The following is a 25,715-nucleotide window of genomic DNA, read 5'->3' on the forward strand; positions in this document are numbered from 1 at the left end:
AGAATGCTAACGTTAAAATTTTATCCAAATTAATTTAATATAAAATTATATACTTATATACAAATAAGAACCCGTTTTTACTATGAAATATTTAGATCCATAACATTATCTCTACCTCACATGAAACCTAGGATGTATCTCCCAGTAACATGTTTGGTTCTTACCGACATTCCGTACTCCACATGAAACAACCAATTTGGCAATTCCATATGCTACTCCCTAGAAACATGTTCTATATTTATTGACATTTTAGTAAGGGTTTATATATATAACCATATTTCACGTAGAAACATATGGGTTCAAATGAATCTATAGCCAAAATGTTACATTCGCCTCTACGGCATGTCTCCTGCTTTCAGATAAAAGATCAATGATTCAAATAAAAGGGAGACAGATATTCAATTCCCACTGCTAATTTCTAATCTTGCAGAGTAAATTACAAAACTCATGAAAAAACAAAGAATGGAAGGACGATATGTTGTTCTAGACTACCATTTCACTTGGTAAAAAAATATTTGTACGCCCATCTACCAGCAGTGTACATATAAATGATAGGTTACATGGAAATAAAGAATATGAAAGGCAAAAGTAATTCATTGAAGTTGCAGGATCAAGCATTTAGTTCCATGGATCATCCCACCCGCTTGGACCTTCTCGTTTAACAAAGCTCATTATAGCTTCAACAGCTTCTACGACTCTGTTCGATAAAGAATGGTTCCCATACTCAATTTCAACTTTTTCAGCACCACCCATTGCTCTGCACAATCTGCACAAGTTTGAAAATGCATACACAAGAACTATGGTCAAGTAACCTTGAGGACGCATGAATAAGAACAAGAACGCATCGAAAGTGTCGGTGGAAGAGCATCACTGACATCACTATAATCACAAACTGTAAAGGATTTTTAGCAAGGTTTTTGTGCTTGCCTATCAACCAATGCTTTCTTGTCAACATAATCTGGAATGTACTCATCACCCATGGAAAATATAACCTGCAGAGAGCAGGCGCGAATCAGAACACTGCCATGTTATCCTTGTAAATTGATGGAGATTCTTAGGTCCCAAGTGAACAATGACACAGGGTGGGGGGTGGGATGTTACAAACTACGTGCACTAAAGCTACCGCTATGTGCGGTGTCCGAGGAAGGGCCCCACCAGAAGGGTGTATTTTACACAGTCTTACTTTGCATTTCTGCCAGAGGCTATTTCCAAGGCTTAAACACGTGACCTCCTGGTCACATGGCAGCAACTCCAACTACTAAAGCTAGTTCTAGGAAATTAAAAATGTCCATTTTATTTTGCCATGCAGTTCTCAAAAAAAAAAAAAAGTTACATGGCTTGGACACACCTCTACATAGAAACTATAGATGAAAAAATAGCTGTCGAAACTTGAATGGACTTGGTCTCCTACCTGACAAGGAGTGTTGGACATGTGCCCAAGTTTCTGCTTCAGCTGGTCATCACTGAAGTCGGAACTAAACAAGTCATCCTCACCATTGTATGCGCAAAGTGAGTGATATCTGTCAAACATACAGTTATTAGGAAGGCAGCCATCGTAGAAAAGGGTACGCAAACACTTGAGTCCAAACATGTAAACCAACTTGTTATTCAGTTAACCAGACCTCCATCACATGGAAAGGTGAAGTCAGGATCTAGCGTCAGTGGGTTCAAAATGGGTAATGATCTTTTTATAGGTATACATTTTTAACATATTTTAGTACGTATACAAAATTCTGGCCAAAAGCAATGTCTAGTTGAACCCACTAAACGCCACCCTAGAGCCATCTATGATCATATGTATGATAAACTACTCATCCTCTTTCAGGATTTCCATCAACAAGTTCTCCCTGAAGTTCAAATTCATTATTTTCATTAGAAATATTAATTAACAGATAGCTGCATTGATATGATATAAGCCAGAGAATTTACTTATGCCTCGTGACAGAACTCCCTGAAACCTGAAGGACCTCTTCAGAGTGAAGCTTTTTTCTATTCATTCTCAATACCTTGCCTCACTACAAGAATTACAGTTCAATAAGGTGCAGGAAAGGGTCTTAGTGCAATTTGTTCATGGTTTTTGTTAGAACAGGAACAGGATTGTATCATCTCCTACAGGGAAAAAGATTATAATGTAGTATCTATAAATAGGGCTCAGTGTAATAATATAGTCAACACAATTCAATAATATTTTCTCCTTTATTACTCACATGGTATCAAACATCAGTAAGAAAATATAGCTGCGCAAAATATCAGCTTCTTCTGCGAAAGAAAATTTCAATTTTCTGGTGAACTCACGGTTGTCCGGTCAATATCCCTCTCCTCTCTGGAGGTGTTGTGCAAAAACCAACACCACCCCAAGCTAGGTCAACCCATCGCAATTTGGTTATTTTCCAGTCGCTGGAATAGTATACTTGATTTTTCTCAGCATACTTCACAATTTCAATAGAGTATTTGACTCGTTCCAGGTTGTTTCAAGCATCTGAAGAGTGTCAGCCTTCCTGATCCACTTTGCAATCTTATTTTTCAACAGCATTCTAGAACTCTCCTCAATCCAACCATGTGTCTCGGCTTTGATGTTCCAATCATGTCTCTCGCCTTTGATGATTCTAATTCCAAAACTATGAGAGTTGAAAATTCAAGTCCTATGATTAATTCAGAACCCTTAAAGAGGAGATCCAAAAATCGAACATCAAAGTCCATGATATGAATCGATGATGAGATCGTTTTGGAAGATCTCAACCTACGCGTAGTTATTGTAATAGGCTGGGACACACACTTGAAGTATGCTATTCTCTGCCTGGTTGACCACTAGAGAATGTTCATGTTCCTCAGACTGACACAACAGATAATCAACGGGTTTCTTTTTCTTAAAGAGGAATATAATGAGTTCCTTCAGCATCGAGAAGTAAGCCGACATCTCCACAAGTAGCTTCAAATGCAGAGTCTACTATCCTATAACCTTGGATCATGGGTTGTAAACTCCGGCACCTACTAATCATATATCTAGTGATAAATTACTTTTGTCAAATATTATTTATTCAGTTTCTTTCAGCTGTTACTTTAGCCATGTGATCCAAACAAAAACAAAAGAAGTCGAACAAGTTCAAACGAAGTTGAACAAGTTAATCCCTATCCTTTGCCACTCTCTAAATTCTGCTTTTATGTCCCTAATTGTCTTTTTAAGCTTGCACCAGTCAGTCGTTTGACTTGAGTCCTAAATTGCGCTAAAATATTTCTTGATGATTTTTTGTTATGCAGGACCACAATACGGGACAAACGATTGGCGTAGGATATGAATCAGAATGTCTCTACTACCTTCTCATAATTCCTCCATGGCATGCACAATTACAGATCCTCCAAACTTAATTTACAAACATTTGAGACATCCGAGTTTGTTCAAGCTTAACAAAGATGGTGCCTAGCTTATCTAGTCTATCCACATTAAATTGTGAGTCGTGTCAACTTGAAAATCACACTCGCACTACCTTCCCACCTTTCCACGTAGTACTTAGACTCATGCAAAATCTGTTTTTTCCTTCATTATGATGTTTTGGGTCCTGGTAGAGTTTGTTTGACCTTAGGATTTAATTATTTTGTTAGTTTCATTGATGATTATTCAAGATGCACTTGGATTTTCTTAATAAAAGATCATTCTGTGTTGTTTTCTATACTAAAGAGTTTTTGTTGAAATACAAAATCAATTGGTGTCTCTGTTTGTACCTTTTATAGTGATAGTGCCTAAGAATATTTGTCCTCCCAGTTTCAGCAATTTATGACTCACCATAGAATTATTCTTCAGACAGGACTCACTTTTCTCATTCAATCCAGTTACATTGATTTCTTAGGGCGTTGCAGTTCTCAGATCTTGCAATTTAATTAATCGAATGCCCTCATATTCTATTCAGAATCAAAGTCATTATTCAATATTGTTTCCTCAATGACCTCTATACTCTCTTCCCCCTCGTGTCCTTGGGAGCATATGATTTGTTCATAACTTAGCCCCAAGAACAGACAAATTAGCCCCTTATGCTCTCAAATGTGTCTTTCTTGGTTATTCTCGGATTCAAAAGGGGTATCATCACTTCTCATCCTTAAGAATGTCCAACTGTTAAAAAGACAACATTCTTTGAGTCTCATCGTTATTTTACATCTTCGTTTAATCATATCCTGATATATCTGAGGTCTAACCTATATCGACATTTGAGGAATCTACAGTTACTTATACACTTCCATCCATAGTGCCACCATCACTGATTTATCATTGTTGTATGCATCCAGAATTAAGCCCAGATGATTCATATCCTGCACTAAGACCGTGCACCTACTGCGGACTTGTCTCTTCCTAGTCAACCAATTGCACTTCAAAAAGGTATATGATTCACTCGTAATACTAACCCTTATTATATACCTTTTTAACTTATCGCCTGTCATTAGTCATCACCCCATTGTACCTTTGTATCATTTTCTCCCTCTATTTCTATTCCTAAGTCAATAGGTGAAAGCACTTTCTTATCCATGATAGAGACCAACTATGTTTGCCTAGATGTCTGCTTTACATGCAAGTACTACTTGGGAGTGTGTTCTTATTCCTTCACGTAAATCTAATGTTGGTTGTCGTTAAGTTTATGCAGTCAAAGCTGGTCTAGACGGCCAAGTTTATTAGCTTAAGGCTCGCGATGTTTCCAAGCGGTATACTCAAATAATTGGGCTTGATTACAATAATACTTTCTCTCTCATTGCTAAAATAGCATTTTTCAGTCTTTTTCTATCCATGGCTGTTGTCCTCCTTCGGCCTATTTAATAGATGGACATTAAGAATGTTTTCCTCCATGGTGACATTGAGGAAGTTTATATGGAGCAACCACCTAATTTTGTTGCTCCGAGGGAATCTAGTAGCCTGATATGCCAATTGAGATAGTCATTCTATGGTCTGAAAAAGTCTCCTCACGTCTTATTTGGGAAGTTCAACAGAGTAATTTAGGAGTTTGGCATGACTCACAGTGAAGCTAATCACCCTGTGTTTTATCAGCATGTCTAAACCTAACAAGTGTATTTATGTTGATGATATTGTTATCTACAATGATCAGAATAGTATCACTCATCTAAAACATAGCTTTTTGTATTTCCAGACTAATGAACTCCGCAAAATGAAGTATTTTATAGGTGTTGAAGATGCGTAGTTCACAACAAAATATGTCTTAAACAATCTTGAGAAGACAGGAATGATGGGATGTGGACCCATGAGACTCCCATGGATTCAAATGCTAAACTCCTGCCAGGACAGAGGGAGCTACTCCGTGATCCTGGAAGATATAAGCAGTTGATTGGTAAGTTGAATTATCTCACGGTGACCGGACCTGACATTTCTTTTCCTATGAATGTATAAGTCAGCTTTATGGATTCTCTGTCTGATAGTCATTGGGATGCAGTTGTCTGCATTCCACGATATATAAAGTTTGCTCCAAGCAAAGGACTAATCTTCGAGGATCAAGGCCATGAGCAGATTGTTGGATATACAGATATTGATTGTTGGGGATCACCTTCTGATGGATGCTCTACATCTGGATATTGTGTTTTAGTTGGAAGTAATTTGGTTCTCCAAAAGAGTAAGAAACAAAATGTGGTTGCTTGATCTAGTAACAAAAGAAAAATATCGACCAATGACAGCAGCAACTTGTGAGCTATTTTTGATCAAACAATTGCTCAGAGAAATTAAAATTTGAAGAAATCAATCAAATGGAACTTTATTGTGTCTGATAATCAAGCGGCCCTTCATATTGCATCAAATCCAATATTTCATGAGAGGATTAAGCACATTGAAATTGTCCCGTCTCTCGAGAGATATTGTTACAAAATTTGTGAAATCAAGTAACCAGCTTGCAGATATATTCACCAAGTCCCCTACTGGTCTTCGTATTAGTTACATTTATAACGAGCTCAGTACATGACTTAGAAACATCAACTTGAGAGGAGTGTTGGAATAGGAATAGGAATTTATATAGTCTCCTCTCCATGGAAAAGGATTATATGTAGTGTCTATATATGGCTCAGTGTAATAATGTAGTCAATACAATTTAATACTCCCTCCGTCCCATTTTATGTGTCGCCATTTGATCGGGCGCGGAGTTTAAGAAATAAGTGATGACTTTATAAAGTTTACAAAATTATCCCTCTTAAAGTTATGACCCTTACAACTTACGGAGGATATGACTCTTGACAGAAAGGTGTGGAGGACGCGGATTAGAATAGAGGGTTAGGGGGTGGAAGTACGTCGGTAACAATAAGGGAGCGTTCTTTTGTGTCTGTAGTTTTTTATGCGTGGTGCTGTGTGATGTCTATGATTTAGGTTAGATAGTTCTTATTTTTATCTTGTGGTGGTAGTATTATCTTGTTGCTAGTGGTGTTAGTTTATTTTGCACTTATCTTTTGTGTTTGTTAAACTGTAATCGGTTCTAAGCCGGGGGTCTATCGGAAACAGCCTCTCTACTTCACCTGAGGTAGTGGTATGATCTGTGTACACACTACCCTCCCCAAACCCCACTATGTGGGAATACACTAGGTATGTTGTTGTTGTTGTAAAGTTATTTTATTGTTTACTTTTTAGACGTCTTTTCTTAATAAGTGGGACCCACTAAGGATAAAATGAGAATAATGCCATTAAATAATTACCAAATAAGGAAAGATAGCATTCTTTTTGGGACGGACCAAAAAGGAAATGACGACATATAAAATGGGACGGAGGGACTAATATTTCTCCTTTATTTCTCACAGTTATTATTTGAGAAATTATTTTCCATTATCACAACTTCATAATTGTGAACACTAACTTGAGGCATGCTTTTTACAACATATAGTTGGCATCCTTTGAAGTAAACTTCAGTAGAAACCATGACCAGAAAGTGGTAAAATGCAGTATGTAGGAAAGAAACTAGACACAATAATCACCCTTACCTAAAGGCAGTAATTGGAGCATCTGGATTTGCCTCCCTTGGCATTAACTCTGATTCACGACCTTCACTTATCATGTTTGAGGCCAAATCAATCATTGAAGCAGTATCAGGAAGAGTGGCTTTATATTCTCGATCACTAACTGGAGCCTGAAAAGCCAAAATAACATTGTGGTTGATGCTGAAAGCAAAATAATATCCAGATCACATAAAATCATCTTTAAGCACCACTAACTGATCCAGTACCCAGAAACTACATTTACCCACAACCCCAATTAAGTGCCACCTTAGCTCTGTTAAAAATAAATGTTAGTTTAGGTAATTTATTAGTAACTGCAAGAGTCAAAGTGCATGTTCAAAATGATACAGATATCAAGAGGCAAAGAATGCCATTTTACAAATTTCTCTTTTCCTCACTTAAAACAGAAGGTGCACTTGGATAAAACATAAACTCCAAGGACCATGCGTGCTATCATGAGCATTGAGATACAATAATTTAGCAGATTCATGGCTTGTATGGTAGAGGCATGCATTGAATTTAATTTTACCAAAAAAAGCATCCTAAAGTACTATTTTTAAGCAGGTATTACCTGCAATATGGCTGCACGAACTGCTCTGGAGCATGCAGCATTTGTGCGCATATAATACACAATATCCTGTATAAGATAGAGAATGTCAGTTTCCTCTCTCACCATGTTTCGCGCAATAATCAACTTAACAAGAGTAGCATACAAAATTGGACACGTTCACCCAAAGGTAAAAATACATACCTGACAGCCAGTACTGTGTCCAAGCAGTACGACACCTTCAGAGTCTTCCTTGTTTATCAAGTAGCTTATCAACTGATCAAGCTCCGTTGCGTCCTTTAGAACATATTGAAGATAGAAGGAAGTAAAGCTCACAAATGTAAGAAAACAGCAAATAGCTTAAAGATCTACTGTTAATTTACATCAGGCAGGTTCAAAGGTTTACTGCTCCCAAACTATTGTTATTTAAACATGACACATTTTGGAGCATGGTGTATACATAAATGAGATATTTTGAGCGCATAGATGTTAAGACGTCACACATAGCCATAATAACAGGCTTTCTGAGAATCCAAACGAAGACTGAAATAGGAAATTAACCATTAATACAAAAGCAGATCTGGGACATGAGGATTTCAGGTGAAGATGAAGTTTGACATTTGAGCAAAACATATTAGATGCAATGATTTGCATTTAACAGGTATATGCATAACACCATAAATTGGTCTAGATCATATATAAGCCTTGTTCAGTTGATCAGATTTTCTTTTGGTTTTGTTTGTGGAGGGTACGGATAAGAGATTTGTACTCATACCCTTTAACCATCAGTCTCAAGAAATTGCTGCTAGTGCTAGCCAAATGCTAAACTCAATCATTGGATGGGGAATGACATCTTTCGGTCAATATTTTTTTTGATAACCATGGTGTCCATACCAGCTTTTGCGAACCCCGAGTAAATCCACCACTGGATAGCTGCCAATTCCCAACAACAACAGATATCAGGTAACTCTATCCACCAAGGCTAGGACAGATGGGTAGAAGCACCTAGTGTTTTTTGTCTCTACTGGGGCTTGAACCTGAGACCTCAAGTTCTCAACCCACTTCATTGACCACTAGGCCACACCCTTGGGTTTTGGCCAATTTTCATACACTTTTGAATACGAAAATATAAGAACTGACAGCAACATTACCAGTAATACAAGAAGAGTAGGAAAGTAAGGATTGCTAAGAGTCCCACATTGGAAAAGGAATGGATAATCGGTCTCCTTATATGGACTTGGACAATCCTCACCCCATGAGCTAGATTTTTGGGTGTGAGCTAGGCCCAAGACCTAATTTTACAAGGATGATAGCATGCTCAAGCACTAACTTAGAAGAGGGTGGAGTTGTTGGGGGTTTAAACAATCCAATAGAGATTCTACTCAATGTTCCTGATGATTATAAGCACTAAGCAAACATTGTCAATGTCTTACAAGGTTCATTGAGCAGCACCCAAAGGTGTGGCCTAGTGGTCCTAACATAGACAAAAAACTTTGGAGCAGTGCAAACTTTGGAGACCAAGGTTCAAGTCCTAACAAAAACACACCCAGTCTAGCGGTAGGAGGTACTCGGTGGAATAGTCGAGTTTGCGCTAGCTAACTAGGACATTATTGTTATTAAAAAAAGTCCCACGAGTAAAGATCCCAAAGCAACTGCCTTCAAATCAAGTGAAGTGAATCTTAGCTTATGTTCCTTCAAACCTTAACGAATATAAACACCTTATTAACATTTTCAGTTCATTAAAAATTCAACCAGTGAAGATTGCAAAGCAACTGCCTCAAAATCATGTGAAGCAAACCTTAGCTTAAGTTCCATGTCTGACTGATCTAGGTGTTATTATGTGATTTATCCCTTTATTTTCACCATAATTCCTCATTGATTTCCAGCCTTGAGAACAATCTGAATTGTCTCTTCTCCCTAGTCCATTTCTTTTAATTCCTTTTGACCTTAAACTGTGTCAAGCCTTCAGCCATCATAAGTCGTGTATGACCCAGGAACTTCTAACAAATTTTTGGCATCCAAACTTCTGAAAAACAAACCACAAGCAAATTTGCACCTAAATTATGATGTCTTCCCAGCTGTCCAAGACATGCTTGAAATTGCACATTTAAAGCTTTTCCTTCTTTAGAAGTCTTTAAGATTTTCAGGAGAAAACAAATATAAGAACACATTGCTATGGACTATGGAATTAAAAGTAGAGAGAGATCGTAACTTTTATCTTTCACAGTACTTCTGTGATGAAATAACCTAATAAGCATGTCAAGAACGTGAACGGTATAAGAGATACGGAAATACACAGTAGAATACACCATCGCACTGGTACCTCAGACATAGTACAAAATGTATAGCAACTGACAACAGCTTGAATACAAAGATTATTACTTGTCTCAAGCTTGAGGTTCCATATCCACTATAAGATGATGAAAGTAGAAACTGGACCAATGACCATTTCTCTTTATCCAAAGCAATAGCCAGAGGTTCTAAGTAACTGCAATAACGGAGATAATCAAGTTTAGAGACCACAAAAGATCAAATGAAACAGGAAGGGCTATCAAGAAAAAATTTGATGGTTTGGCTCCTTACATGAGAGAGATTTGTCGATTTCATGTCATTAAATTTTTACCTCTATTCGTTTTTTTTTTTTTTTGGTTTTCTTTATTTCTCCCTTGGTGTGTGTGCAGGCGCGCATGTGTTAACCCTTGTAGAATGGTCTCCAATTTTTTCGCACCAAAATAAGCATACAGATAAAACTATTTTTTATATGCATTTCAAAAGAACACTTGCTATAAATTACAACTCAGCCCATGCTTCCCCAACACACAAAAATGGAAAACCACATGATAAGAGAACAGACATAAAGACCAAAATCAATTAGGACAAGATTCACATACAGTATTTGGGAATAAAATTGTGAAAAGAATTTCAAGGTAATCATCTTTTTAAGTTTTAAAAGTAATCACTGAGGCCATAGTCCAAAATTTTCATGACCGAAAATGCATAATCTTTCTGATCTAAAGTGAGCCAAGTCAAACAAGGACAGATCAATAGAAAATCAACTTCTTTTTGATAAGTCAGTTTGAAAAGAAAGACCATCTTATCTTCAATATAATTTGAGGACTTGATACTGACCCTTCCAAACCACAAACGACAAAAGTGAAAAAAGAAGAAGAAAAGAACATAAAAATGGAGAAGGGAATGAAAAAGAGGAACAGAGGGCAGATGAAATTGGGAGATGTTTAGACCAATATAATAAGCTACATACTCAGTAGCTAAAAATCCATCCGTTAATCCACCAATGAAAATGACCTGCTGCTTATAATCACCCGTTTTAAAAGCAACCTGCAAGAAATTGAAGGCACAATGTCAGAGAATTAAGTGCATAAGAGCACATGGCAAAGGAAGTCCTTGAAGCTTTTTGTCATACAAAATATAGTCCCTCAAATTGAAAATTTCTCCCTTTTGCTCACTCGCATTGTCTTTCAGCAAGCTGTAGGGGAGAAGAGAAAATAGAGCAGAAGATTTCTCCATTGTGCATTCTTCTACTTTGCAGGCAACAGAAGGAAAGAAACCTCCAATACATTGGACAAGGAAAAAACAATAGAAAGCAGATTGGTTCTGTATTTTATGTTTGTGTGCTTATTTAGGTTTGTTTAATTTCTGAATGACCATTTTCTTTCCAGAGTTACTACTACTACTACGTCCCCATATAAACTGCATGTCCAGTCAAAATCTTCATGTTTGATATAAATAAAGCTCCACTAGCTAGAAGGATAAGTTACAAGACCAAATAAATATTGAACAATTACAAAGAGCAATCCTGACTTCTTTAGAGATAAATGATCTCTCTTTCAAGAACTTGAGCCAGTTCCTAAGGGAACTTAAGAACAGACTGGAGTAGTACCTCACAGTAGAACAAATAAAAAGCAACCATTGAGAGGTTATTAACAAAATATACTACCAAAGCTGATATACACATTAGAAGAACTTTTGAAAGGAACATGGAGTTTATAAATCTAAAAAGCACTTAACAAGACGACAATTTTCATTTCTTCTTCTTTTTACATTTGATATAGAACACATCCAGTCTCCATCCTCCAAGGATACTCCCATTTGTGGTTCCATGTACCCTCCCGCAGGAAGAAATTGCAGTTTTTGGGTTATATATCACTGCAAATCTGTTACTACTTGTTGGCTCAAAGTTTTTAAAACTCGCATCCACTATTAACATATCCACAAGATGAGTGTTGTTGAAGTACGAATGTTAAGAAGGATTTGTGGTCATTCAAAATTAAACAAAATTAGAAGTAATCATATTAAGTAGGCGTATGGCCATAGATAACAAATATTTCACTTTATTTAGAATTTATGAAGTTGGAGTTGTGTTTATACTTTTTGCAAAGGAGAGGAGAGCACTTTATTTGAAATTTATGAAGATGGAGTTTTTTGGGTAACTAAGTGAAATTTACCATTAACAAGCAAAAACCAATACACCTAAAGAGCACTTACCCCCACAACCACCTTCCAGGAAGGGTGCCATGGGCAATAAGCCTCCATCAGATCAAGCTAGTTACAATCTAGCAGCAATGTCGAGCATCTAAAAAGATGGCCTATCCAAAAAACTCTATTTCAATGTGCCTTCTTTGATGATCTAAACCTAAGTTGCTCGGACTCTTCAAATATGTCTATGGGTGCGTGTCGGATCCTCCAAAAATAGTGTATTTTGAAGGATCCGACACGGGTGCGGCAACATTTTTGGAGAGTCCGGGAAGCTTAGATCTAAACAACTCAAATCCTTGTACACTTTCCCTCTTAATCTGTACATCTACATCTATAGCCTGTAGTGTGATCCCCTTAAACAATCCCCAGTTCCTGGCTCTCCTTATGTGGTAGATCATAGCATCCCAGATGGCTGCAATCATTTCCTTCTGGAAGGTCTTCCAATGTTTCCTTTTTATGTTCTCCAGTACTTGCTTCATTTCCCCTGCTTGAAGCTGTACATTGGTCCATCTAATGAGTTCTGCTCTCAACAAATTACTCCACACAATCCACAAGCAAATGGGAACTGATCTCCACAGCCAGGCTGTCACATAAGCAGCAATTTGAATCCTCCACTGAAATTTTCACCCTTAACAGCCAGTTACATGATGAATATATGCTTTGGCTGATCCACTGAGTTCCAAATGAGATCTGCAACTTCTAGCTGGCTACGGTTTCCCATTAACTTCAAATAGCTGCTGGTAATTGAATAAACTCCACCAGTTGTGAGTATATTTCTATACTGGCAATACCAAACTTGCATATGTTCCTTGAGGGAGTTTATTTTCCTCCCTTACCAACCGATCTCTTGAGGAGCTTTGTGTGTCCAAATGTTTAGATCAGCCTTCATATAAAAACCATGGACCCATCTCACCCATAATGAATCTTTTTTCCCAATTAGCTGCCAAAAAAGTTTACTGCAGCAATATTTCAAGTTCTACAATCTTTGATATTAAAGACACCTCTGCTTTTAGGGAGACAGACATTGTCCCAACCTAGTAAAGATGACTTTCTATTCCCTCTGAGGATCCCCAGAGATATTCTTTGCATATTCTATCAATGGCCTTCAGTATGCTTTCAGGCAATATGAACACAGGTCTCCAAAAACTATGTATAGATAATAGTACTGCATTCAACATCTGCAGCCTTCCTGCATAAGATAACTGCCTTGCACATGTAGTTTTTATCCTACAAGTTATCTTATCAACTAACTGTTGGCATTGTATTTTACTCCACTTCTTTGATGACATTGGTGTATCTTATAGGAAAGACCCCCAGTGAGAAAACTGTTTTGTCCAGTATAGCCTTCATCGGATCAGTGACACCAGCTACAAACAAATTAGACTTCTGCATGTTAGCAATGAGATATGTTGCAGCACTGAAATGGTTCAATGCCTCAATAACTCTGCTGACTGAGCCCTGCTCTCCTTTACCGAATACCATAAAGTCATCCGCAAAAATGAAATGAGTAAGTTGAAGTGCTTTGCACATTGGGTGATACTTAAAGTCAGGCAACAAACTCATGCATTTCAGAACTCTAGATAGATATTCCATCACTAGCACAAATAATAGAGGAGAAGTAGGGTCTCATTGCCTAACGCCTCTCTTACCTTCAAAATAGTCATGCCCTTCTCCATTCACTTTAATGGTGAGCTTGGGAGTAGTCACACATGTTATAATCAGCATAATGAATTTTGCAGGAAACTCAAACCACTGCAGTGCTTCCGCTAGAAATTCTAAACTGAACATATCATAAGTCTTTCTAAGATCAATCTTCATGAGACACCTAGGTGTAGTCTTCCGTTATAGTGTCTAAGTAGATCATGGCATATTAAAACATTATGGACCACGGATCTGCAGTGAACAAAGGCAGACTGATTATCTGCAACTATATGGCTCACTGCCTCTTTCGGTCTACTACATCATATCTTGGAAATGCATTTGTCGCAAGCTATGGGTTTGTATGGGCTTGCATATTCAGGGTGGTCAACCTTTGGGATGAGAGCAATATTTGGGGCATTCAGTTGCCCAAGTAATTGCCCATTCTAGAAAAAACAAAGAACAGCCTTTGTAATGTCTTTTGAAGGGGAGCCTTCGGGTAACTGGTGAAGTTGCTGCCATGTGACCCGGAGGTCACGGGTTCAAGCCTTGGAAACAGTCTCTGGCCGAAATGCAAGGTAAGGTTGCATACAATAGACCTATGTGGGCGGGCCTTTTCCCGGACCCTGCGCATCGGGGGAGCTTTAGCGCACCGGCCTGTCCTTCTTTTTAGCCTCTGTAATGTCTTTCCCAACAACATCCTAGGAAGATTTGAAAAAAACACTTCCAAATCCATTTGGTCCAGAGCTTTTATTCTTTTCAATACCAACATAGCTATCTTGACATCATTCTGTGAACTCCTCCATAAGCTAAACCTGTTGATCTATTGATAGGATAGTACCATTCCTAAGTAACTCTTGATGACCCCTTATTCTTTTTGGGCCTTCCTCCCTAAAAGGTCTTTGTAATAGTCAACAAAGATATGGGCAATGTTCACAGGTTCAGTCTCCAATACCCCCTGATCATTCTTCAATTAAGTTATAGCTTGCTTTAGCTTCCTGTGCTTGATAACAGAACAAAAATAACCAGTGTTGTCATCACCCAAATTGAGCCAAGTAGCTTTACTCCTCCATTGCAAGTATAATTCTGCTAAGTAGGAAGATCTTCTAAATTCCAAATACTGCTCCTTTTTTCTAGCCTGAAATTCCATGTTTAAGGGGTTAGCCTGCTATTGGACTTGAGCTAGTTATAGAGCCTTTCTATACTCCTCAACCACAGGTACTATGTTTCTCAAGTGTTGAGAATTTAGCTTCTCTAAGTCTTGCTTGAGAAATTTCAGCTTCGTAACTATCTGGAACATCTTATACCCCGGTACAGAGACTGTCCAGCCCTCGTAAGTCCTAATCAGCCTTTGAAACTGAAGATGGAGTCGGAAAACAGATTATTCCAGAAAAAAATGAATAATTCTCATGGCAAGATGGATCCTAAATAGAATGTACAAGTAGGCAGCACAAGTTTAATAGTATTCATTACTCTCAAGTTTAACTGAGTTGGTGACAAACAAAACACCATGAAAGCAAAAGATAAATTTGCTCGCAATACCAACTAATCGGGACTTGGGAATAAAGCTTATGCGGGTAGGTACACTTCCATTAAATCTGGTGTTTGCCAAGACTATATTTAGTTTGATTAGTTTTTTTTTCCTAGCATTTGCTTAAAGATTGACATGCCAATATTTAATGTAGAGTATACCTAGTGACCTAATTATCTTTATTTTTTAAATGATGGTGGTGTCTGTACCATCTTGCGCTCATCTCGACTAATACGCGAGAATTAGCTACTTCCCACCAGTATAGGCACCACATAACTCTTTCCACAAGAACTTAACACTTAACAGATGAGAAAAAATCACCTAGAACTTACCTTTGTTAAGATTTGACCCTAACATTTTATGATCCGTTCTAGCTTCATTGACCTTTAGCCTGAACCCTTGGGTATGAAAACCTAAGGCTTTATTGAGTAGTGGAATGAAGCAGGACCAAATGGGAGCAAAACGGATATTGAGAATTTGTATCGCGACCCCTACTACTCTGGGATCAAGGCATAATTATATCATCTGGTATAAAAGTACAACTACCATCTTGACCTATATGCATCTAGCAACTAGCTATAACTAGCTATTATACCTCGCACGTCTGTCACTAAAAGGTGCTTCATTGAGTAAGGATTTTAAATCTCTTATAAACCAAATGAACTCAGAGAAATCAAATATATGAGACACTCAAAGTCTAGCTATTATATCTTGCACTCCAGTTTCCATGGTCTATTCTAGCTTCATCGACTATTAGGTTATAATCTTGGGTGTGATACTTAAGGCTTTATTGAGTATTGGAATCGATCAGGTCCGAATAGAACAAAGTAGATATCACGAATTCATATAACTAACCGTTACTAGTTTGAGGCTGAAGCGTAGTTGTTGTATCATCCAGTATTACGTAGAACTTACATCTTATCCCTTATGCTTCCAGCTATTATACCTTTTTTCCAGATGGGTCTTGTACGTGTTCCCACTGTAAGGAATTTATACTTCTTATAAACTCAATAAACACCTCATACAAATCTAATATAGGACACACTCAGTCTCTACTCTCAATTGGACTCACATTAGTTATTAATACACTCAGATTTACCAATGGACTTGTATCTCATTCAATTAATAATGATAGATGAATTTGCAGAGAAAGCAGCAACAAATTTGTGGGTTCTCCAACATCATAGTCTCATAGTATTTACTGGATACCAAGTTTATTACCAGGATGCTTATTTCACAGTTGTAATCAGAAAACTAGGACAAAATTCTCCTCCATTTGCCACTAACACTAATGCTGACCACAATTAAATTAAAGATGACATGTTTCATTGAACCTGAAAGGTCAAATATGAGGTATAGTCTAACCATTTCCCCATAAACCTTCTTATCCCTCCCAAAAACTCAAAACTTGAGTCCTTTTCATGGAACCAGAATATCCTACATCAAATGCAGTTCTGAAACAAGATTTTATGGTTTACAATAAAGTCAAAAAATCCACTAGTATCATAAAATCACAATTTCTAAGGCATCTGTAGAAAGTCCAAATGGAATAGATGATTCATCCAGCAGACCCCAACTAGTCTAGAATTGAGGCATAGATTCCACACAAACCGTAACTAAAGCACAATTCTCCACACATTTCAATCCTTAACACACAAAATCAGCGCAGATTTTCTCAAATCAAAATAATTTGCACTATTGAACTTTCACAAGAAAAGGGAGCACTTTGGAAACTAAGAACACCTATATAGGCTTAGAACCATACTCTTATGAGTTTAATAAACGGGCAGTCTGGTGCACTAAATTAAAGCTTCCGCTCAGCCCGGAGAAGAGCTCGACCACGAGCGTCTATTGTATGCAGCCTTACCCTGCATTTCTGCAAGTGGCACTTTCCATGACTTGAAGCCTTAAACCCGTGACCACCTGATCACATGGCAACAACTTTACCATACTCTTATGAGATAATTTTCTATAATGAACAGTAACCTAAAGCAAAACTTTTCCCATATTACACACTGCTTAACGACCCCACGAAAAAGAAAATCAAATCTTTTTTCCAACTGATAAGCAAACCAATATGAAAAATCCAATTTCCACAACAAAAGAGAGAAGTCGGAATTCAAGAAACAACAGACCTGAACTGACTTAGGACCATACTTAAACATTACACCAAGGAATTGCTTTTTCGTAGTAATAGGTCCACCACCAGAAACACTATCAGCACCACCGGAAGCGGCGGCCGGATTTTTATTAGACATCTTGACACTGTTAGAACGGCCACGAACTATGCCGGAAAACCAAGAGGACGATGATGAGGCTGCTGAAAAAGAAGAAGAAGATGTTGACAGATCCATTGATTAAGGAAAAGGGTCGGATGAGTTTTTCATTTTGTATTTGGGAATGGTCGAAAAGTCTCCATTGATCGGAAGAGAGGTTTACGAAGATGTAAGAACAAAGACACAACTGACACTACTGTTCCCAGGGACAGGTCAGTATTGCTGAGATAGTTTTGGAAATTTTAGTAATTAAAAATGAAGAAACTCGTTTATTAGTGTATGCTTAATTTATTTACAAATAATTAGTTCTTTACCACCAAAATAAGAATGCAATTAAGTTTGATGAAAAATTTATTACCATTAAAAATTGAGAAGAATTACAGTAAAGTACAGTTTATAAATATACATTTCATTTTCGTGGTCCAAACATTACATTATATTTCATGACCCAAATCCGAATTTGGCCCAAACATATAATGTAACGTTTGATTATATTGGAAAAGGTGTTTCTTCCGTAAGTTTATTCGTAGATTTTGAACTTCAAAGTCACTTGAAAACATCATACAACTTTCTATTCAACTCAAAAAAAAATACAATGTAGCTGAAAAATTTCGTCTACATAACCCAATTGGTGAAAAAATTCAATATTGTTTAGATTTTTTTGTCATTCGAGTTTCAATTTTGAATTTTTGAGTTTTTTGTCATTGTTCCTATGGAGGTTTATCTGATATATCTTTTATATGCGGAGAATGAAATAACGACAACAATTTCATCAATTTTATTGCCGATTGTATTGTCGTTACTTTCGAAAATTTAGTTGAAGTGATATCGAAGCAGATCAGAGTTAACACTTAAACTGAATATATTGAAAATTAAATTTGTTTCAAAGACTTGCTTGGCACCTATCATAATTCACAATGATACTGGTATAAAGTTTATATTCAATTGAAAAAGCAAAATCTAAATTTTACTGACTAGGCTTTTTGTAACGTCCCAAGTCTGCACCCCGGACGCCACACGGTGCTTACGACCCCGAAGGACCACAAGCTAACCCATGACTGGCACCTGCTGTGAGCAGTGAATAATAATACTGAAATAATGCGAAAGTTAGGATGAAATGTCATAAGGTTCATAATCTGAATACTATTAAGTATAACATCTAATAATAATATCTGAAACTGAATACCGTCTGAACTAATCTAGTCTGAAAAGCCTCTAACTGAACTGTCTAAATGTGGAGTTGATGAGACAAGCCCCCAACTAACTCCAACTACTGAAATACTAAAGCTGCTGAAAATACTGAAATAAAAGCATTATTCTCGATAGATGAGGACTCACTACTAAAATTGCTGCTGTTATCCGAATCTGTCTAAGTGCAGTCGGGAACCTGAGCGTCCAGACCTATGATATGAGACATCATAACTCAAAGAGAAAGTATGTGTCAGTACGTAGAATGTACTGGTATGCTAGGAGAGGTAAGGCTGAATGCAAGGGTTCATATGCATGAACAGTATCTGGCTGAATGATATGAAGTAACTGAATGAGAACACATGGATTACTGAAACTACTATAAATACTGAGTATGTAATGCTGCACATATACATGTATATACTGTATCTGAGATTATTACTGAAACTGAGTCTGATTTCTAATAATTGAGTTACTAATATCTGAGATTACTGATAACTATATTACTGATAACTGGGTGACTGTTTCTGACAGTCCTGATTCTGTAGAACTGAACTGAGTTCTATACTGAGCTGGGTGACTGTGCTTAACAGTCCCGATCCTGTAGAACTGAACTGAGTTCTATATTGAGTCTGAAACTAAAACAGTGGGAGGTAATTATCTAACTAACATGCCCCTCTCTGAATGAATTGGGGTCCAACCTGTAATCCCAGTTGAAAGGGTGTCAGTACCGTGCCACGGGTAAAGACAAGCTGAAGAGTCACCCTCATCTAGCAGGTGCCCTGAATGAGAACGGTGGTACCCTCAACTGGCAGGTAAAACACCTTATCAACCCTCAACTGGCAGGTTGATATCTCAACCTATGCTGGCTACATAGTTCTGGAACGCAAGGACTGCTACTAGGGATCACACCCTCTACTGGCAGGTGAGCCCCCATCCTTGGGTTCACTCGGTGCTGAATCTTACTCCCAACTGAAGACACTAATTATTATACTGAGTTTCACTGAATTATGTAACTGACTGAGTACTACTGTTCATGACATTACTGAGACTATTCCATAACTACTGTAGCTCTAGGTAAACAACTAGATTTTCGGGTATTGAATACCCCCAAGACTCGAAAGCATGAAAAGTAAAGCATGGCATGATCTTGAAAGCATAACTATAAATACTTGTTAATAATACATTCACCTAGGCATTTTATCAAACACTTGAGATACATGAACTTGTACATGAATGGGTCCACATGATGACATACCATGATTTCACTATTCAATTTACATAGGCATTCTATCAAATACTTGAGGAGCATGGTTATTTCACATAAGGATAGTCAACACATGAACATCATGGATATAATAATCAATTGTAAATTCAAGGGTTTAACATGCAAATCATATAATTCACTACACATGCTAATTTAATTTCATGAAACTTGTAGTAAATCATGGATTAAAACCCAAATAACATCATGAACATAAATACAATCAAATTCAACATGAAATTCATGAAAGCAATCAACTTGTAGTTTTCAAAAGAGATTCTTGAACTCCAAGGGTGGAAGAAAACCCTTAGATGAACACCTAACATACTTGGTAATCAAATTCATGAAGATTGATGGTGTGTTCTTGAAGCTTAAATTTGAATTGGATGCCCTAGGGTTTGTTCTTGAGAAAATTTAAGAGAGAATGAGTGATTTAGCCTTTAGAAAGGCTTAATCTCATGTTTTTGGGCTGATATAAGGTGGGAAAATGATGCAAATACCCCTCTGGATGTGGATTTTTTAATTACTGAAAACGTGCCCAGCGACGCGCAGACCGACGTGCCGCATCGATTGTATAGACACGATGACCAATGTGTCGTGTCGAGTTCGCGTTGGTTCACTATAATTTGCACTGAAAGCTGGGGAAAAATATCCATCGACATGATGGGCGACGCGACGCGTCGAGATCGCATCGACCCACTGTTTTGGTCACCTAAATATGATTCAAACGAGGTCCGAAAAATCCAAAACTCACCCTAAGTGACCTATTAACACACCTGATCATGATTCAGTCTAAGAATTGATCTTTTAAGGCTATAAGGGTTGTAAATACGATCGCCTATTTATGAAGGCTAAAATAATTGTAAGTATAAATACTTGGCTGAAATTTCTAAGTCTGGGACCTCTTTTCATGCTCTAAAGGACTGAGTTAAGCTTAGAATTCTGCGGGGTCTTACACTTTTTGTGTTACAATAAAGAAAATTGATAATTTTACAAGGCCTACGATATTCACTGAAACAAGATATAAAGGTAAAGCTAAAGTTGTTAAAGAGGAAATTATACATAAGATTGATATGTATAAAGATGATAGTGATTTTGATGAAGATGATAGTAAATTTGTTGAAGTAAAAAGAAATTTTGGTGTAATTGATAACAAGGTTTATAGAGACGTTGAAATAGATAAATCTTATAAACACAAATAGGTTTTAATTAGTGTGACGTAGAAATATGTGATGAGGATTAACATGCAATTTAGAGCAGAAAAATTAAGTAAAACAAGGTAATCTGTGAAGTCCTTATATATTGTGTAATATCCATATTTTAATTGTATAGATGCCTCATATGTTGTATATGTATCTATCTCAGTATATGCATGTGTGTAGAACATGTTTTTATAATCTGTAAGATCCTTGTATATTGAGTCATATCCATGTTCCATTGTATAGATTCCTCGTTTGTTGTATATGTGTATCTCAATTATTCATATGTGTTGAAATATATTTTTATTTTATTTTGTATATAATTGTATTTATTGTTTGAATTTTTATTTTCTATAGGTATGAGTTATATTGTGTGGGTGATAAATGTACTTGATTTTTCAATTCTTCAGTCATAGACAAGACTAATGTATTCAGAGTGAGAAAATTCAATAATGTTCATACATTCTCCTTTATCAATACATACTTGACACAAAATCAAGTAATATTTAGTGTGGTTGCTGATATAGTTGTAGACAAACTTATCGATTCAAATACAGTTGACACCGCCACTGATATTAGAACTGACATACAAAAGCAACATGAAATAGAATTGACATACATGAGAGCTAAAGACGCAACAATGAAATTGATATATAGGAAACCATCTGATTTCTAAGAAGTTGCCTAGGTACTTATATATGTTAGAGAAATCGCACCCAAGAAATTATATAAAATTGCAAAAATCTAATAGAAGGTTTCATTATGCGTTTGTTGCACTTACCACTTATATAAATGGTTTGAAATACTGTAGACGAGTCATGGTCATAGATGAGAGCTTTTTAAAGCAGCTTACAAGGAGACAATATTATCGGCTTGCATACAAAATGCAACTGGTAAGTTCATATAAGTAAATTCCCTCATTGCAGTCTGTATATATTTGTATACTACATTGTATATGTTTTCAAAATTTCTATGTTTAAAACCTATCATACATGTATCGTAGGTACAGGGAAAAATCTACTTGCCTACAAGATTATTGATTCTAAAAGTAATAACTTTTTAGAATGAATTTTTATACGAGTAAAGATTATTTTTGAAGTATGATAAGAAATTTATATTGTTTTTTATTGACATGATGACATCTTACATGCCGCAGCAATAGCATACCCAAAACTTTCACACTATTTTTGCATATTTCATTCATGAAAGAATATTAAGGGTCCATTCAAAAAATATCATAAACATTTGATAGACATTTTCTTTGCTTTGCAAAAGCTCACAACTAAAAACTTTGAGTACTTTATGATAGAAATAACAAAAATTGATTCAAGAGTGTTAGAATACTTGATCGAAGTTGACTATGAAAAGTGATCTAAATCTTATTGCAAAGTGCAAAGATCAATGATAATGACTTCCAACATTGCGAAGTTAATTAATGTTGCAAATAAGGATGCTAGAGACATGCCAATGATAAGTTTGTTGGAGTTTATACTGTTAACAGAGTGAAATTGCAAAAATAGAAAGAGAGAATCAACCACTGAGCTTGACAAAAAATATGAATACATTCTAAAATATAGAACATTAAAAGAAAATGATGGTTAAAGAAGAGCAACAAAAATACATGTTGCACTTTTGTATATTATGCTGGATATGATAGGATATACTTGTATACTGTATTTATAGTTTTGTATACTAATGTATATCATATTTCTTAAAACTTATGCAGGTCAGTCCTTCTACATATCAACTGTACAATATCTTTTTATGATTGAAACAAAGCATAGTAGCCCTTGATAACGAAATTTACAATTATGAAAGATTCAAAATGGATGAGCTTTCATGTGCACATGCTTTGATGATTGTAAAGCACAATCAGTTGAAGACAACACTATATTTCTCGTTTTACTATAAAAGGAATTATCTACTAAGGACTTATGAATCTATAATACACTCTTTACGTAGGTGATCTCAGGAGTGGTTCTAAAGAATGTGGTCATATCTCCAAAAGGAAGAAGAAACACGGGAAGGCCACAGAAGAAAAAACTCAAAATACATTCAAAAAAGAGTACAAAATTTTTATATTCAGTGTGCGGGCAAAATGATCATAGTAGAAAAATATGTGGTAATATGCCAAGAGAATAATGATAGATTCATGCGTTACCTTTCATATTACATTTGTTATTAGGTAAAAATTGTTAAAAGAACTTTATATTATTTTTTTTTCATTACAATAGTTATATTGCATTTGCTAAATAATAAGTCATTTTTATTTAGACTATATAATAATTTGTCTATAATAATTTGATGTTTATATATTGATACCATCTTTTTAACAAATATAGTCTGCATGTAAGACTATATTCATGTATACAGTATTGTATAGATGCAGTCTGCATGTACACAGTGTAGTCTACACATTAAGTTACAGAAAACATGCCTTAAATTGGATTGTATATTGCATTATAAAATAGGTATACATGTGTATACTATATATATTTATGCAAGCCTACTGTGTATATATTGTTATATAGTCGTGTATACAAATGCAGTCTATATATTATGCTATAGGAACATGTCTAAATTGCATTGTATATGTTGAATTGTATAGACTTGTATAATAATATATAAATTATAGTATGTGGAGGTATACGCTCACAAAAATAGTTGTCCAATCAGAAACTAAAAGAAGAATAATCAAATTCAACTAAATATAGTTCAGTAATTAACAAAACTCAATCTCAAATCTTGTTAAAAGTAATACAATTTACTTATACTAAAGAAAATTAACACAAACTAAAACTTATGCTCAAACTAAAGATGCCTTCCTTTGGATACCCTTTTTTCTGCTTGAAATATGCACCAGTACACTCATCATCACTGATTGCCCCATCCATCTGTTTCTTCCAACCATAATCCCATAGCAAGCTACCATACCTCAAATGAAGTATCTCAATATTCATAAAGTTATTTGCCTTCTTTTTTCCATTCATAAAATAAATTAGCAAATGCAATAATAAAATTATCAAAATCATTGTAAAAAGCATATATATCTTAATAATTTACTGAAAAGTATTGCTAAACTAAGCAAAATAACAAAAAGATTAAAATATTACCAGTTAACTGCGACAGACAGACAATCAACAAGGTAAACTAGAAAAATCTCTATATCAGGTTTCTCAATACCCTTTCTTAACATAACAATTTGCACTTTTCAAAAAGTGCGATAGCGTTATGAATATGGCAATAATGCTTGCCTCACGTGTGAGTCATTCAACGCTCCTCACAAAAAATTATACATATGGATGTGCCAATGTAAGAATCCCTAAAATTCAATGTCTAACTTTAGCATTTCTCAACTTTACAAAAATTGAAAATAATACATAGTCAATTATATGTTATACAATGTTTGCATCGCCACTGAAAACCTCTAACATATTCCTCTACCACATGCTCCGATGGAATAACAAAAACATCACTATCTTTTTTTTATAAACTTCTTGTAAAGCATAGTAATGAAGTTATTATAATACCCCATTTTCAAGCTCTAAACCTCTTACAAGATAGACCACGAAGTTAGATTTTCAACGACTCAAGTCTTGCCTTAATCCAATGTTATGGCAAAAAGTTATATAAGGTTTCCCCTAAGGACCTGATACACTGCTATGACTATGACTTTGAAAAGCGAGTCGTAACCACTCATGATGAGTCATCAAAAGTGAGTCCTAGTCACAATAGTATGTATCCAAGAATCCCTTCCAATGGTTATAAGTCTAGCACACGACTCATAGTCAAACCTTATGAGTCATTGTGTGAACCCGTAGACTGACCAATATATGATCCAAGAATCAAGTCTCAGACTACGACTTCACCAATAACTCATAGTTAATTGTAATAAGTCGTTAGGTGGCAAGTCGTAGTCATAGCAGAATATATCCAGAATCCTAAGATCCCAGGTTATGACCCAGACCACGACTCATAACTAGTTGTGAGGTGAGTCATAACGATTGGAAATGTGTTTTCTTGCACGTTTTTTCAGGGACTCTTATGTCTTTTTCCACTTCCCTAAAAGTCAAACTCACGTTGTTTTTCCTTCACAAAGGGTGGTATAAAAAAAAACCCAAAGCCCTAAATCATAAGATGATTATCAATTTTACCTAAGATGAATCAAAGAGGCGATTATTTTCTCTCTCAAGAGCTAACTAGTGTTCTTCAAGCAAGTCCAATTCTCAAGGCTTCTACTTCAGGTTTGTGGGATACTCATCAATGGGTTAATTTCACCCATTGAGTCTTAAAGTTCTCCAAATTTATAAGTTTAATTCCCATTTTGTCTAGTATTCCATGAAAAGTATGAATTTCAAAATTTACTAAGTTAAACTCTCAAGTTCCTCCATTAAAATAATTCCCTCATGATAATTGTGTTTCATATATTTGATAATGCAAATGTCTACATCATGACATTGTATTCCATACCATGGATTGCTCAATATTTGTTAAGATCAGTCTGCATTAGATAGTACTGGTGGGTTATGAACACCTGATACCTAGATATTCATATATGTCACAGATGTCAAGTTTCAAGTCATTCAGAGCATACTTGTATCATTAATTC

The 25,715-nt window shown here is 36.1% G+C and overlaps 1 protein-coding gene across 1 annotated transcript; it reads right to left on the minus strand.

The window, feature by feature from the left end:
* Positions 1 to 277: 277 nt before the first annotated feature.
* On the minus strand, positions 278 to 17,886 carry LOC107841424 (UPF0613 protein PB24D3.06c). The gene is made up of 9 exons (XM_016685350.2): positions 17,315 to 17,886; positions 10,776 to 10,852; positions 9,896 to 10,001; positions 7,718 to 7,810; positions 7,538 to 7,603; positions 6,952 to 7,097; positions 1,412 to 1,520; positions 928 to 992; positions 278 to 766 (listed from the first exon to the last, which is right to left on the minus strand). The coding sequence occupies exons 1-9, from the start codon at positions 17,531 to 17,533 to the stop codon at positions 619 to 621; spliced, it is 1,029 nt and encodes a 342-aa protein (XP_016540836.1). The 5' UTR covers positions 17,534 to 17,886; the 3' UTR covers positions 278 to 618.
* Positions 17,887 to 25,715: the final 7,829 nt, after the last annotated feature.

Source organism: Capsicum annuum, chromosome 1 (assembly GCF_002878395.1).
Source record: "Capsicum annuum cultivar UCD-10X-F1 chromosome 1, UCD10Xv1.1, whole genome shotgun sequence".
NCBI classification, from domain to species: Eukaryota; Viridiplantae; Streptophyta; class Magnoliopsida; order Solanales; family Solanaceae; genus Capsicum; species Capsicum annuum.

Coding starts and splice junctions, on each gene's coding strand:
- LOC107841424 (XM_016685350.2), bottom strand. CDS start 17,533: ATGGATCTGTCAACATCTTCTTCTTCTTTTTCAGCAGCCTCATCATCG. Junction 10,002..10,775: donor GATGGATTTTTAGCTACTGA/GTATGTAGCTTA, acceptor CCGTTATTGCAG/TTACTTAGAACCTCTGGCTA. Junction 993..1,411: donor TGTCCAACACTCCTTGTCAG/GTAGGAGACCAA, acceptor TGCTCTCTGCAG/GTTATATTTTCCATGGGTGA.